Here is a 16,367-nt window from a genome sequence, read left to right on the forward strand (position 1 = left end):
AGATTGGTTTGTATTAAAGATCTAACAGTTTGGATTTTTGTGGAGTTTAATCTTGTTTTGACCATGTGGTCTATGTAGCAGTAATGATGGGAGGATATTAACCTTCTAAATATTAGAATTTTGGTACTCTGTTAACAGTGAAAACATTTAAAAGCCATTCCCCACTTCTCAACCTCCATCCCCTAAATTTGAAGATTTTTACACCTGACAGTAAGGCTACATGTGAAAAATATTGAAAGACAGGATGCTTTTTAAAAATGTTAATCAGTGTATTTCAAATGTCAAGGTCAAACAAATCTCAGATGTTTGCTTTCAGCATATTTTATGATTCATGTTTCAAAAACAGGAATTTCCTGAAAGTTAATGGAGGCAGATGCCTTAAGGTGTAACTTCTGTTAGGTTTTCTTTTAGCTTTTCCATTTTTTCTTTCGTTTTCTTTTTTTTTTTTTTTTTTTTTAATAAAATCAGTTTGTGAAGAAAGTGGGGTTTTTAAACCTCAATCCAGTACTCTCCCACTACACACCACCGCCCCCCCCCCCCCCCCCGCCCATAAAGGGCAAAAGCAAACCAAAAACCTCAACTCAAAACAAGTGAAAAGAAATTAATAGTTATTAAAGGAAACTTTTCGGTTAGACTTTATATTAAGAATTACTATTTTAAAGCTTTTATTTATTTTTTAATGTTATCATTATGTATGTACACATTATCAATCTAAAATGATTTATCTAACTGATTCCTTTTGTTACCTGGCTAGCAGGGAAAAGGGGTCGAGGCCGGTCCTGACCTGTTACAATGAAGACTGACTTGCTATGTGGGATTACACCAGAAGCTTGCAGTGGAGTAATGGTAAGGAAATCAAGCAACCTTAAATATCTCGGCTGTATAGGAGCATATTCTATTGCAGAAGACCTTCCTATGAAGATCATGGAATCAAATACAGGACATTGAACTAATACTTGGACTTTGATATGAATTTCTTTAACAATTTTCTCTGCAGTGCAAGTTATTAAACTAAAGCTACTCTATTTTCCAAATGTGTTCCAACAGAAATTCTTCATAACTTCTAGCATGGTATCTTAATAAAGAATAAAGTTCTTCTCTTTAAAAAATCTGCTCTAAGTAGATTTTTCCCCTGTTTTTTTAAATTAAGGATCCCAGCATTGGTTTTCTGAAATATTCTCTTGAATTTGTGCATTTAAATTTTATTGCAGTGGCATAGATGAATGCCATTGTTGGTATCCTTAAATTTTATTTCTGCTCACCAAGGTTAATCATGATTGTCTATATCTTTTTTATAGTAATCACTTTTGAATTGTGTTCAGATATGCAGTTTCAGGTGTAATCATCAGAGCTGGTTAGTCAGGCATTCCAGATAGTGGTTCTTTTCAGAACCTTTTTTAAAGGGTTGGTTAACTACCTCAGTAGCAGAGGATTGAACTATACCCTGTCTGTACTGTACATAGAAAATCTTTGTAGATAAAAGCAAGGCTTGTTAAATGATATGAGGGTAAGATTTTAATATACCAAATGTAACATTCTTAGTTGCCTTTAGTTTCAGAGGCTTGTAAGACTTCCTCATGACCATCATAACAGGCCTTGCTTTTGTCGTATTTTGTGGCTGAAAAAGCAGCCTTGCTTCTTCAGATATTGTAGTTATTTGGATGTATAATAGTTTAGCAAGATGTTACTTTTGTAAGACATCAGATGTTCAAAAAAAGTGCATCCGAACTTGTACTAAATACTGCAGTGTCCCTTTATAAAAAGTCAGACTAAAACTGACAGTTGTACAGCGAAGCCTGACATTTGGATATTTTGAAGTTTTTTCATAAATCATAGAAATTAGTATACGGCTGTAGTTTAGCTTTTTAGGTAAAAGGTATGTTTCATTAGTGCATTTCTTATTGCTGATCACTGCAAAAACGTGAATCAGCTTTTCCATTTCTTATGCAGGTCATGATAACTTGTAGAATAGAGTACAATCATTTGTGCTATGTTTTTAATTTTCTAAAGCACCTTGATGACAGTGAGTGTTCAGTGGTGAAGCATCCTCTATTGAATCACCCTCAAAAAAATTTTTGCCAAGTCCTAAATTGATAGCTTAAAGTCAGAAGTGAAATTATAGTTTGAGACTTGGTATAAAGAAATCCCTTTTCCCCTTCCCCAAAGGGATACTGCAGTTATATCACATACCCAATAGGCACCATGATGAAGATCAGAGCTTATACTTAATTAAGGTTTTATACACACCAGTTTCCCCAGTAAATGCAAATTTAACAAGAAAATTAGACATGTCATATGTTCAAACTGCTCATGGCAAACAATCATTTTGCATTCCTGCAAATAAAATTGTTTTATACTGTAAGCTGGAGGCGAGTGTAACTTATTTTTGTAATAAAGTTTTTATTTTTTTTATGTGTCATTAATATAAATGTGTGTTAGTATAGAAATATTCTGGTTTAAAAACTTAGAAATGCACACATTTCAGTATGTTTATTTGTACTTACATAATTTTAGATAGTGGTTGCCAATAGCCTGTATGTTTCACATTAATTGGTTTTTTTTTATGTTATCTTAATAAACCATTTTAGTATGTTGTATGTCAGTTACTGGGATAGCTGGGACATAGAGTGTAATTTAAAATTTGTCAATAAGTATTCATTGGAATATATGTAAATGTGCCTTGCCGGTTATTGAAACATTACCTACAAAATGAGTATGGGGTGACAAAAATTAGTTCCTGGTGCTTAATGAAACTTTTTGCCACTGATTTTATATATTACCCCGTGCTTTTTTAAAGTACATCTCTCTCAAATCTTAGTGTAAGTTTGAGGGCTACACAGAACATTTACATTTCATTCTAACATACAATGAGTATAATAGGTTGTGGAAAGTGGGTAAACTAAATGTAGCCTTCAGTAAAATTGAATCTCAGTGTAATCCTTGGTGCTGGCATTTCCCAGTTCCAAGGAGTTAAATGATCCCATCAAAGAGGTCATTGCCATGCCTATTGGCACTTTACTGTCATACCCTTTTTAAGGGACACTGTCAAGGTGTTTAAGTTAATTCTCAGAATTATTTGTTGGGATTTTAGAACAGGTTTGTTTGACTTAAGTAAGAACTGCATTGTCAAAGTTGAAAGATGAACATTTTTGTGAGTTCACAAATGTGTTCTTAAGAAAACATTAAAATGTGGAGCTGTGGGTTTCCAAGACTATTTGGCATTCTTAGTTTGGGGATTTGGGAGGGAAAACTGATATTAAAAAATTGTGAAGAATTGATGGGTAATGTAAACAGTGGTGATGAAATATATACACACTCAAGTGAAATTACTTGACAGTGTTCATTTGACTAACTGAATTTAAGCCATTATAATTAATTTTAAAATTAAATAATCATTTGCACTGTTCTGATAATGGGTGCAGTTTTTGAGCAATATAATCAGAGCTAAATATGCATGTAGTGATTAGTGATGTGAACAATTAAGTACTGAGAAGAAATACTAACTGGTATTTTCAAACTTAAATTTCTGTAGTAAAATCAGTATCAAACTCTTATCAGATCAAGGAAAACAGGCAATGCATATAAACATACTTTTGAATGTTGTGTGGCCTATAAAGCAATAATGCAATTTTTATGGAATGTCATGGGATATGAGAAATGGAAATGCAAAAATAACGAATCCTTTAGTAAAAATGTCAACATGTTAAAAAGGGGAATGTTAACTAATGTAGGTTATTGCTATTTGTGATTTGTTTATGGGTTCTTGGCTTTGACAGCTTCAAAGAATGGACAGATGACAAGTTAAAGAAATTCTGTATATATTGTCAAGGAATGGGTCTTAAATCCAAGAGTCAAGTCCCTTCCTTGGGGTGAAAAATGTATCCTTAAAGCATTCTGATTGTTAAAAAAGAAAACTTGAGTTACCTAAACAAAGCAGACGCAAGATTTTGTTTCTGCAGACTACTTGGCAATCAAAAGTGATCATCACTTTAATCAGTTTTTAGAAAGTTGCTTTGTGAGAAAATTGTGTTAGATATATTTTCCCAAACATGCATTTTGTGGAAGGTTTTCCAGCATTGTGACTGAATCAGATGTTAGAAATGGGGGGGGGGGGTGGATTTAGCACAAAAAGAGCAGTTGCACACTCATGATGGCCATTGTTGTAGCATCATGAGAAATTTATCTACCAATTACTGCAAGTCTGATTTAAGAAAATACACTTTCTTCATGATAAACTAGGAACAACATAGGAATGGATTGGTGGGGTGACCTCGGGTATTCACTTGTATATAGCTATTTGAAAAGACTTGTATGAGGGTGAATATCATCATGCTAGATGGGCAAAATTGTCACATTCAGGACAGCTTTTTTTTGATCGTTAAGCCAAAAGTCACTGTTGATCAGAAACATAGCAAAAAAAAAACAAACCAGTATGACATAGTCTATTTAAGGGGAGAAGTTAAAAAGTAGAAGGACTTCGTGCATTTAGGTGAGGGAGCTATCCCCCTAGAGTAAATGATTCCTCAGGTTCCTAAAACTTCCAAGAATACCCACCATGGTTTGTTTTCTCCCCAGTGATGTACACTGTAAAATTTTTATCTGACCGTAGGAAATCAGTGGTGGGTATAAAATGAATGAATAAAGAAGTAACAGTACATAAAATGAACAGACTTGTGGGGATGGTGTTTTAAAGTGTAGTATTAATTACGCAGTAATACCACTCAATAGGGCATGCCACTACTTTCTTGAGATGCTAATTATAAACCAATGTTTAAAGACATTTTTAACTGTGGGCAAATTAGATGGACTTTTTTGTCTGTCACTTTTTAAAAAAGTACTTAAGATGTAAGTTTTATTAGTACCACAGTCTGCCTTCAGTAATATGCCTAAAATATTTTTCAGGACCAGGAGCATTCAGTTGAAAGAAACAAATCTTTTTTATGAATGCAAAACAGTATTATAACTAATGCCCTGGTCCAAAATTAGGTTTTTAATGACATTAACAGTAGTCTGATAAACATTTAGAAGTCTGGCATTGAGAAACAAAAGCTTGTACCTGACTAGTATTTTTATTAAAAAAAAAAATTAGTTCTGTTAGCTTATTTAAATTCTCTTACATTTATTTATCTATAGAATTTATATTTATTTCATTCCTTTTATCTCACCGAAAACTGTCTGCAGGCTCTCTGATTTGGATTAGATGTGTGAAGTACTGTCTTTTGCCAAAAACCTCAAATTACCTGTTCTTTTCAACGTAGTGGGTTTGTGCTTGTTTGGAGATCAGTTCAAAAACTATCTGTACTATCTGTACTGCCTCTGATGTTAAGATTTTATGTATAGCATAAGGAAGCTAGCTCTGACTATATTTTCCTAAGAATAAAGACCTATTTTTGTAGCATGTCTTAGGATCTCCAGGAGTCCAAGAATTATTGTGGGTGTCCTCCATTTCATCGTTTTTCATTTAACAGCTTTAAAATAGACACTTGGAATCTTTAGAAGTCTTTCACCTTTTAATTACTCATACATTCAAAGTAACTAGCCAGTGGTAAAAACAAATTCCCCAAGATCCCTAATTCAAGCACATGATTGGGAGATGCTGTATAGGATAAATGTATAGTGTTGGTCTCCACTTAATTTTAATTGACTATGAAAATATTCTGTGGTCACACACACGCCGGTGGACTCAATGAAGAAGTTACTGGTAATTTGGCTCTGCTTTTCTGGTAATGTGCCGCCACCATTCAGTGCTCCATTCTCTTGTCACTGGAGGTTTAGAGATGAGTGACGGAGGTTGTAAATAACACAGGAGAGGGAAGTGAACAAACTATTTTGCTTTAATAGAATGCTGCACATTCAGGTGACTGCGCAAATGAGGTTAGGTAGGTGAAATTGAGCTTAAAATGTGTTTTATTAAGCTAAGTTGGCAAATCATTATCAAAGAATGGGGAACTTGTAAATACATTCAGGAGGTTTTGGCTCAGCCCTAGGATTTCTTGCGGGGTGGGGTGTGGAGGTAGTGTTGGCCACTTCATGAAGACAAAGATCCTTTTAGGTCATTCAGTGCAGAGTTTAGTTTGTGTTATGATTGCTAAAATTTACACTGATGATCGAAAAAAGTTTTTGTCATTTCAGAACAGTCGTGGAAGTTTTATACCTGAAAAATTCTTGTACACTACTAGGGGATTTTGAAAACCATTTACATTGCCTATTTGGGCTCCCTGTGCAGATGCCAAACTAGTACTTTTTTTTTCTTGTTCACGTCAAGACTGCTGAATAAGACTTTTTGGGTGAGGGAGAAGTCCCAATAAACCATTTTGGAAATTAGTGTCTTCAACTGTAAGTTTCCTGAAATGTTTTTTTTAACACAAGCAATAGATCAAGATAAGGTTATTTTAGAATACTACAAGCTTCAGTGAATACCTGATTTTTTACTTTGTAGAGTGGTTTAAAAACAAGTTCTAATCTGAAGGGAGTCTAATCTGAAGCTGCTATCTGTAATGTACATGAATTGTCATTTCTTCACCTTTTTAGGCTTTCAGCCTGTATTCTGAAAGGATTCTTGTGATACAAAATACGTTTTGGAGAGAATTTTGGGATACCTAAGGGAATTGACATCTGTCATTTATGAACTACAGCCAGTTTCTCCTTTTCAAAGGCAAAGGACAAAGGTTTTGATGTGGACAAGCCATTACCACCGATTAAGTAAAGAATGTGATTAGGGCGTGTTCACAGTACTAAATGTGTAGAAAAGAGTTTTGTAGATTCCAAAATCTAGTCTTCCAGGTACAGAAACATACCATGACATAACAGAAGAGTTCTAAGATCATTATATCTGGTGTGGCTCTATTGCTGTTAATTTCAAATGAGATGAAGAAATTTGAATAGTCATGCCATGTGGATAACAACTTTGCATTTCAACTTGTGTCCTGATTTTTTCCTATGTGAATTAGAAAATGCCAGTACTGAATCATTTGAACACAAAATTGCTAGAACTAGGTACATCTATTTTATGTCATGAGTAAAAACCCTTATGACGTCATTTTTCAAGAGAATATTTTTTAATATATTGGTATTCATGTTGCTTTAATTGGAGGACTCAAGAATTAGGCCTCTGAAACTGCTTTATTTAACGCATCATGGGAAATTAGAAAAGCATATATACTAATTGTGTTTCTTAGTATACTGAATATTTGGAATGAGCTTGGAGGAAAACCAGAAATGAGCAGTATGTCAAAGGTCATCTATATAAAAATTGGTGGAGTACACTTTTCAGTTCTCTGCAGCCACATGCATATGTAATTGCAGGGTAGTTCTGGCAAAATTTAATACGTTGCTTCTTGAAATAGTAAAAATTCACATGAATTTGCATAAGTTGAATTCCTAGGAATCCTTCAACATTGACAGGTGTAATTTCTTCTAGGCACCCTACCTAACTTCAGGTTCATTTATAAATAGAATTAAAACAGAGGATGAAAAGCTTTTATTTTAAAATTATACTTGAAGTCTTAGTTGATGGTTTTCTGAGGCTCCATTTAGCATTTAGGACAGCAGCAGCAGTTAGGGGACCAGCAGCAGATGCTGTGGTTTCTTTGGCTTATCCTTCCTGCTGCTTAGTGTCTTTTGATTAGTCTATTTAAACTACTACCACTCCTTGTTCTTTAAAGTTACTCTGTTTCTTCTCTATATGGTTTCTTTTGCCTCCTCCTAGGATAGAAGCTCCTCCAGGGCAGGGAAATCTTAATTAATGGTGCTAGGCATTTAAAAATATTTTTCAAAATATTTTTTAATTTGGTGGAAATAAATTTTCAGTTTAGCTTATTTGCTGAATTAGGCTTCATTGTGGCATGTTAACTTGAAGGAATAAAAAGTTTTGAGCCACTTAATTCACAACATGAAAGCTTAAAAATTAACATGAAATACTAATGCTTTAAGCAAATTAAGATCATGAAGATCCACATTTAAATCGTCTGACATTAAAAAAGTCTTGAAAAAAGTCTTGAAAGGAGCTGTGGGTTTATAGACTGCATTAATTTTTATATCAGTTTAATTATTGACAGCCCAGCCCAACAATATTTATGTTGATGTTCAGCTTAATTCTAAGCTGCTGAACAAAACAGTATCGACCTACCAAACCCCATCTATACTTAACTTCTTTATGAGGAAGGGGTACTTCAAGATAGAATTCTTGTTTTGCTGATGAGGCTAGTTGGTTTTGAGTCCATAAAGTTTGTGTAAGGTTCTTAATGTAGAGCACTTTGGAAAGGATATGTAGTGATGCTTGAGAAAAGCATGAAGGCTAGGTAACTATGCATTAACGTCTTGAAAACAGCTATTTCTAAGAGTAATCCATACTTAACTATATTTTAAAATAAAGCCATGGTTGCATCCATATGAATAGTCTTAATATGTACCTTACAGTTGGTTGCTGGTTGAAAAATCACTTGAGAAGGGAGGCTCTGAATTTAAGGCATTTTCTCACTGCAGTATATATACCTACAGAATTTAAGGCATTTTCTCACTACAGTATATATACCTACTGAATTTAAGGCATTTTCTCACTACAGTATATATACCTACTTGTTTGAGTATTGATGGATAAAGGTGGTATTTATACTTAAATATGCTTAGTTGATATTTTAACTTGATAGTACTTTAAAGAAAATTTAAAAGACTTATACCTGGAAAACAAGATAGAGCACAGGATGTGAAAGTACTTCTCTGCTCACACCCTAGTCAATTAACAGAGATGAATGACTCTGTTTAGTTCTGATTGTAGTTAACCTCATATCTTTTAATTACTAAGTTTAAGCAGTATTTTTTTTTTTCCCCTTGGAGACATTTGGCTTACCCTAGTCCTTTTTTTTCTGAACTGTTTTAAGTTCAGTTGATACCTCAACTACACTTAGGCCTCTACTTACACCGGTTTCAGTACCTGTTTGCTCTTCACTGTATGGGGAAACGGCACACTCAATACTTTCTTTTCCTTCATCTCCCAATTCCTGTTAACTATCTTTACTGTCACTTTTTTTTTTCTTCTGGGGCATATATTGATTTTAAATTTTAGCAGTAGAGCGGGCTTATTTTATGTATGGACTGTCTTGCTCACTCTTGAATTCTGTCAATTTTTAAAAAGATAACCAGTTTCTTAATGCATTGAAATACTACACTTTGGTTATTTACTTTCAGTGCTTTTGACTTTTTTCTCAAATGTTTGGTAATTCTGCTTTTTTCATATTTATGAAAGAAAGATCAAAGTGGTCTGGTGTTCCTGGGCCTATCCACTGAGACAGGTGACTGTAAGTTGTGTGTGTGTGTGAGAACACAAGGACTAACAGGCTTTATTATCATTTCCTTGAGGGCAGGCAGGCAGGCAGGCAGGCAGGCAAGCTTACCCCTCCAGTGCCGGGAAGCAGAGTGCTCAATTGTAGGAACACTGACTTGCGGGCGAGTTATTTGCTTTGAGGAGGTGGGTAGACCCTGAATGCAGTCCTGCAACCCTCGGGGACCTAAATTTCTTCCCTTTCCACTCTTGCTAGCCAGAGGTTTTGCCTTTTCCGGAAGTCACTCATCCCTCCCATGAAAAATGTCTCTTTTTCCTGCAGTCCTCTGATTGCAAAATGAACATAGCCTCAGTTCTTCATCTTTTGTACTAATTTGTGCAAATTAATATAAAAAGTGATAGTTTAAAAATAGAACTGAGTAGTAAAATACAACAGTATGATGTACACTATCTTAGATTAGAAGAAACCACCTTTATCTGTATAATCACATGTGACAGCTCATTTAAAATAAATTGTCTAGAAAAAAGTTTGAATAAATCTTACTTGAAAAGAGAACAGCACCTAGCATGCTAATGGGTATATAGAAGACATTTTGTGACTAAGGATGCAAACTTAGTGGCATTCTTGACTGAGCAAAGCAGATTATTTTGAACCCTTTTTTTGGGAATAGTATGATAGATTTTATTTTAGCATACAATTTCTGAACACTTAGAAGAAACCATTGAGCAGTATTTCGGTTTATCCCCTTTTTTTTTTTTTTTTTTTTTTTTTGGCCACACTGCGTGGCTTGTGGGATCTTGGTTCCCTGACCAGGGATTGGTCCCGGGCCAGGGCAGTGAAAGCACCAAAAATCCCTAGACCACCAGAGAACTCCCATTTCCTTTTTTTTCTTTGTCCATTTACATTTAATACAGCATGCCTTCATATATGTTCTTTTACTAGTTAATGAGACTACATTCCTTATTTTGGCAGGTGTCTCAAACCTACCTTTTCCAGATTTGTTGTTCTGGGATTTGGTGAGAGTCCATGTTGACCTACTTGTGGAATATATTCTTTTATACTTTTGTCATATGCTCTGTCTTTGCTGATTACAGGGTCTAAATCCTTAAAAAACATTTCCACCTAAATATGGCAATTCAAACATTTCAGATCATTTTGCCTATTCTTAAGGACCTCTTCCAGGTATGAAAACCATTTATTTTTTTGGCTGCACTGTGTGGCTTGCAGGATCTTAGTTCCCCAACCAGGGATTGAACTCGGGCCACGGCAGTGAAAGCGCTGAGTCCTAACCACTGGACCATCAGGGAACTCCTCCCTTAAAACCATTTTTAACAGGTTTTATGATATTAAATATTAATTAGTTGATATCAAGGGAGAAACTGACTTTAGAGGGTTTTGGTACCAAAAATCTTGGCTAAGTTTTCAACTAGTTTCAACTAGTGTACCTAGACTGTTTCAATTAAAATTGATGGACATAAGACACACTAATCTCTTGTATTTATAGGGCTTTCCCATTCTAATAAGCCTGATGTAGCCTGTTTATATTCACTTTTCATATAAACTTAGAAAAGTACAGGTTGCTAAAGCAAAAGACTGTGAATTAATATAGTCTCACAATTTCAATGACTTAGATACTCTTACTTCCCCAATAGTTTCAGGTGAAAAAATATTTTTTTCTTAATCATTGAGACACTTAATAAAAGGAACTGAGCAAACACAAATATAACCTCTTTGGCCCTGAGTTTACTTTCCTGTAAAAAAGAGATGCTATTAGATTGTGATATTTTTCTAGCTTTCAGCATTCTATGAGATACAGCTTGTGTTAAAAAAAAAAATTCTGGGACCTCCCTGGTGGTCTAGTGGTTAAAACTGCACGCTTCCAATGCAGGTGGCACAGGTTCAATCCCTGGTTGGGGAACTAAGATCCCACGTGTGGTGCAGCCAGAAAATAAAAATAAATACTTAAAAAAAATTCTGCCTAGATGGTTTTTGCTTCATTTCATTCATACTTTTGTTGTGAAGACCTAGTTTTACAAAATACAGGAAATGTTACATTACTGTTCATTTGCCCTGTAATACCTTACATATTATGAACATTTCCTGGTACATTATTTTTGTGATACTTAGTTACTATTTGAGGGAGAGAGTGGTAGGACAAACCTTTCTCTTAAAGCCATATATTCTGAGGAATAAAAGTCTCAACTCTTCACAGAGCATTATTCAAGTTATTCCCAAATTCCCTAAATTACTGTGTTAATGTTGTACTAGTTAAGAGTCAACCTGTGTAAGAGAGGTCAATTAAAATTAGCCATATGGATCTACTTTTGTGCTAGTAAGTATGTTTTTTAGTTTGTAGAATTAGTGTTCATTTACTTACGGTCTCTCTGTTCTGAAATTCTAGGCAAAACTCATTTAGTGTAAAGCTAATAAATATATTAGCCTGATCAGGAAATAAAAGCCAGTTTAACTGCTAAACCAGCCTCCCAAATTTGCTTTATTAATAATAATGATTCAAATATTTTCTAAAAATTATAGAGTGTTCTCCTAAGCACCAGCAATCTCCTCTTCCTCTCCGCCCCTAGTAAACTGTCTTTAAGTTGAAACACCACGTGTTTCATTATCAGGATAAAGCATATTATTGCACCTTTTCCTAGGTAGCGTGGTGATTTTGGAATGATGCCTCTTTTAAGTTGATTTCCCTCTCCCCTCAGTTTTCAAGAAGTGTTCACAGGATACCAGTAGGCTGATATAAAAGTTACATTTTTAAAAAGCTTTAGGGAATTTCCTGGCGGTCCAGTGGTTAGGACTTGGTGTTTTCACTGCCGGGGCCCGGGTTTGATCCCTGGTCAGGGAATTAAGGTCCCATAAGCTGAGAGAAAAGCTTTAACTTCTCTGAGGCATTGAATCACTCTCCTTGAAAAGTTTCCTTGCTACTTTGCTGGTTATGTTAATATTCTCTATCCTGTTCTTATCTGTTCTTATTTCCCTTTTTTCTTCTATACTTGTCTCCTTGATCTCAACTGTATTTCCAGCTTCGTGTCACATCTGTGTGGACTCCTGGTTTAATGTCAGGGCTTGATTGATCTGTTATATGCAGGTTTGCCATTCCAGCTCTTTGCTGTACATGTTAGAGTGCTCTGTCAATGATTATATCCTGTTAATTTATCACATCCAGTTACACTTGATGACTTACTGGTACTGAATAGGCCTAAAAATCCTCTCCAAGTCCTACCGTACCCTTTGAGAAGTCCTATCGTACCCTTTGAGAAGTTCAGGTCTGGCTGAACTTTATATTTACAAAGATCTTAAGTGGTTCCAGATTTATAAGTGGCACATTATAATGGCTCTCCATATCTATTTCTACAATAGCACTGTCTAGTAAAAATAAAATGCAAGCCATATATGTAATTTAAAATTTTATAATTTGGTCTGAGCTCATCCTTCTCGCCTTAACCTTCCATTGGTATTGCCTGTAAACAGACTGCTGGCCTGGTCTTTCTTTGGCTCACTTCACATTTCTGGTGTCTTAGTCTGTGTCCCCAACCCACCCTTCCAAGCCAAGCTCTCAAAAATCCTCTTCAGTGAAAATAGTAAAGTCTTCGTGCTGTATGTGCATTAAAATGATGATCAACAAAGTATCCCTGAGGAACATGTACAGTTAGGGGAACATCAGAAGTCCTGGCTTTCTGGAGTTTATATAAGGCTGTTAGCTGATGGTTTTTCCTTTATTGCTTGTGCAGTAGGTTTGTAACATAGCTATTTATGTATGAGTCAAAACCCCAAATCTACTAACCTCTGATTAAAGGTAACTTTAGGAGCAAAACCATGGTTTTAAAATATTTGGCAATATTTGAAAATCTGGTATTTCTATGCTTTGTAATTGCAAGAAGAATCTTCAGAAACATTTAAATTAATATTCATTATATTTAAAACAATAAATTATATTCATTATCGCTGCTACCCTTCAAATTCATTTTCTGTCAGCAGTGTATGTGGTAATTACAATTTCCCATCCTCTACTGTGATCAATAACAGCTTCATATGCTGCTTCACACAGTGGGAAGAAAGCTATGAAACTCGGCAGAGACTGAATATGTAAATAGGCTTAAACTAACTTAGGGATAATACGTGATGTGTTATCAACATTTGAAAATCCAGTTCATGAAAAGGACTGTTTAGGTAGGGCTATTGTTTGTCTCTTAACTCTGAAGCTTTACAAAAATTGCTCCAGTCCTACCACCAATGTTTCTGTGGGCATTCTTGGATAAGCTTTCTTAGTCTCAAATATAAAGAACTGAAAGTGAGCTAATCTTTAAATTATATATCTATATATATATATATAAATTAAAACTGAAAATAGAAGTGATAGAAATGCTCAGTGAACATCTGGGATAGTTCTTAATTATATTGAATAAGTATATATCTTGAACTGTTTTTACAAAATTGAAGAGTATAGGCCATATGACTTTCTGATAATGCTCAAAATTCAGACTGTTTTAAATGTGTTCATCTAAGCTAAAAACCCTAAATTTAAATGGTAACTGTCTTTCAATATACAAGGGCAATTTTCCAATAAAAATTTTTTTAGTAAGAATTTCCAATTTACTTATTCAAGATTTCTACTTAGATATACTGTACTGAGTTGTGGGGTTTTTTTGTTTATTTATTTATTTTTGGCTGTGTAGGGTCGTCGTTGCTGTGCACGGGCTTTCTCTAGTTGCAGTGAGCGGGGGCTACTCTTAGTTGCAGTGCGCAGGCTTCTCATTGCAGTGGCTTCTCTTGTTGGGAGCACGGGCTCTAGGCGCGCGGGCTCAATAGTTGTGGCGCACGGGCTTCGTTGCTCCACGACATGTGGGATCTTCCTGGACCAGGGCTTGAACCTGTGACCCCTGCAATGGCAGGCGGATTCTTAACCACTGCGCCACGAGGGAAGCTCTGTGGGTTTTTTTTTAATGTTTGTTTTTGATTAATAACTGGAATCAGTTTACCAAAATACAGAAAGTTTCTTTTTAAAAGTGAAGATAAAAATTGATTTTAACTATTTTGGTAGCAACCTTACTAGAACTGGAATTGAAGTACCGCTATTAGTGATCTTCACAATTCTTAACCAACCCTACCTAGTTGCATGGTGGTTTATAGGTACCATGTCAAAGTGCTTTTGTTTTTGTATTTTAGAAAACAGCTACTGAGAGGTAAGAGGAACGACTACAAAGACTTTCCAAAATATTTTCAGGAGTTACTGAAATCAGTTGAAAGCTGTATTTAAACATCTGAATATAGTTAGCATTTTTCCTTTTATGAAAGAAAGCCATTGTGTCTATAGTAAACATAAAAAAGGTGGATAGAGATTCATCCGATTGTCTATTGTCACATGTATCAATAATTTGTTCCTTTTTATTGCTAAATTGTATTCTATGGTATCCTGTACCACAGTTTGTTTAACCATTCGACTGTTGAAGGTCATCTGGGTTGCTTCCAATTTAGGGCTATTATAAATAAAGCTGCCAGGAACATTCCTGTAAAAAAAAAAAAAAAAAAAAAAAGAAGGTGGAATGCTTTATTTAAAGGATAACTTTAACTTTTTAAAAAAAATTTTATTTATTTTTGGCCTTGTTGAGTCTTCGTTGCTGCGCGCGGGCTTTCTCTAGTTGTGGAGCGTGGGGACTACTCTTCGTTGCAGTGCGCGGGCTTCTCATTGCAGTGGCTTCTCTTGTTGCGGAGCATGGGCTCTAGGCGCCTCGGCTTCAGTAGTTGCAGTGCGTGGGCTCTAGGGCACGCGGGCTTGAGTAGTTGCGGCATGTGGGCTCAGTAGTTGCGGCGTGTGGGCTCAGTAGTTGTGGCTCGCAGGCTCTAGAGTGCAGGCTCACTAGTTGTGGCACATGGGCTTAGTTGCTCCGTGGCATGTGGGATCTTCCCGGACCAGGGATCGAACCCCTGTCCCCTACATTGGCAGGCGGATTCTTAACCACTTCGCCACCGGGGAAGTCCCTATGTAACTTTAAAAAAACTTTTTAGACGAGAAAGACATTGGCCATCTTATACAAAGAGTAGTGGTATTAGATTATAAGTGCCTTTTCCAATCTTTAACATTTATCAACAGGCAGGTGAATATATTTTCAGTTCCTAATCAGTTAATAATTTATATTTTCTGAAGTTATGACCTGTTAACATCAAAGTGAGGTTTAAGAGGATGGTTATTCCAACGTATCTTAGAAACAAGATGACAAACATTAAATGCTTCATTTTTGTTGCTAAGATAAAATGAGACTGCCCAGAATTTCATGCTCAAACAGCTTTTATCCAGAGTATCTCTTTGATCCACTGGTTGTGTAAAGCTGTAGTTCTTCATATCTTACCATTGGAAGTTTTACTTCATGATCACACAAAAAAGTGGGGGTTAAATATGGAAGTCGTAACTGCATTTTGAACATCTTGCACTCCCATCCAAAAATCCCTTAATGCTCCTCCTTTAATTGTATAGTCTCCATTGTAATGAGTTTCCTTTTTTTGAAAATCAAGGAAAGGAACATTTCTTGAAGTATAAAAGGCAGTTTAATGGTTCCTGTTACAGGTATTATTATGTCCAGAAGTTGATACATAGGGATAGGTTGTGGGGAGAAGAGGGTATTATGAAATGTAAAATTAAGACTGTAGAAGTAACATTACAAATGCCACAAAAGGTAAAACAAGAAACTTGATGCTTTGAGACTCATGGGTGGAGGGTGGGGGGGGGGATGCGGAGGAACTGGGGTTTGGAAATGCCAAACCTGTGACAGGAAAGCATACTCCAAATTACAGGAGGCAGCTGTGAGAGGGAGGGACTGAATGGCTCCAAGGGGTAGTGGGTAAGTATGCTTCTATCCTTTTCCTGACACACATGCCACACAAACATTGGCCCTTGACAGTTAAAGCCTGGTGTACATTCAGGGTCCTCAGCATTAAGTAGGCCCAATCACTGGGATTCAGGTAGTCAACACCATCTTTTCAGATTCCTGTACCAATGTAAAAAGCAATTTATGCAGTTTGTTGGTGGGTTGGGGGAATCAGGTTTAATTAGGTAGAAGCATTTTAAATACTTTGCCTAGT

At 35.7% G+C, this 16,367-nt stretch overlaps 1 protein-coding gene across 4 annotated transcripts in view; it reads left to right on the plus strand.

Moving 5' to 3' along the window:
• SYNCRIP (synaptotagmin binding cytoplasmic RNA interacting protein) overlaps nucleotides 1-5,402 on the plus strand; it is a 28,145-nt gene extending 22,743 nt beyond the window's left edge. For 3 of the 4 annotated variants that reach the window (XM_059941707.1, XM_059941700.1, XM_059941705.1), the window contains one exon: nucleotides 755-5,402. In XM_059941707.1, coding sequence (XP_059797690.1) covers nucleotides 755-796 — 42 coding nt within the window. In that variant the 3' untranslated portion in view covers nucleotides 797-5,402. The remainder of the gene's footprint in view (nucleotides 1-754) is intronic. The other variant, XM_059941701.1, reaches the window with a different exon arrangement.
• Nucleotides 5,403-16,367: the final 10,965 nt, after the last annotated feature.

Source organism: Balaenoptera ricei, chromosome 12, assembly GCF_028023285.1.
Source record: "Balaenoptera ricei isolate mBalRic1 chromosome 12, mBalRic1.hap2, whole genome shotgun sequence".
Classification (NCBI taxonomy): Eukaryota; Metazoa; Chordata; class Mammalia; order Artiodactyla; family Balaenopteridae; genus Balaenoptera; species Balaenoptera ricei.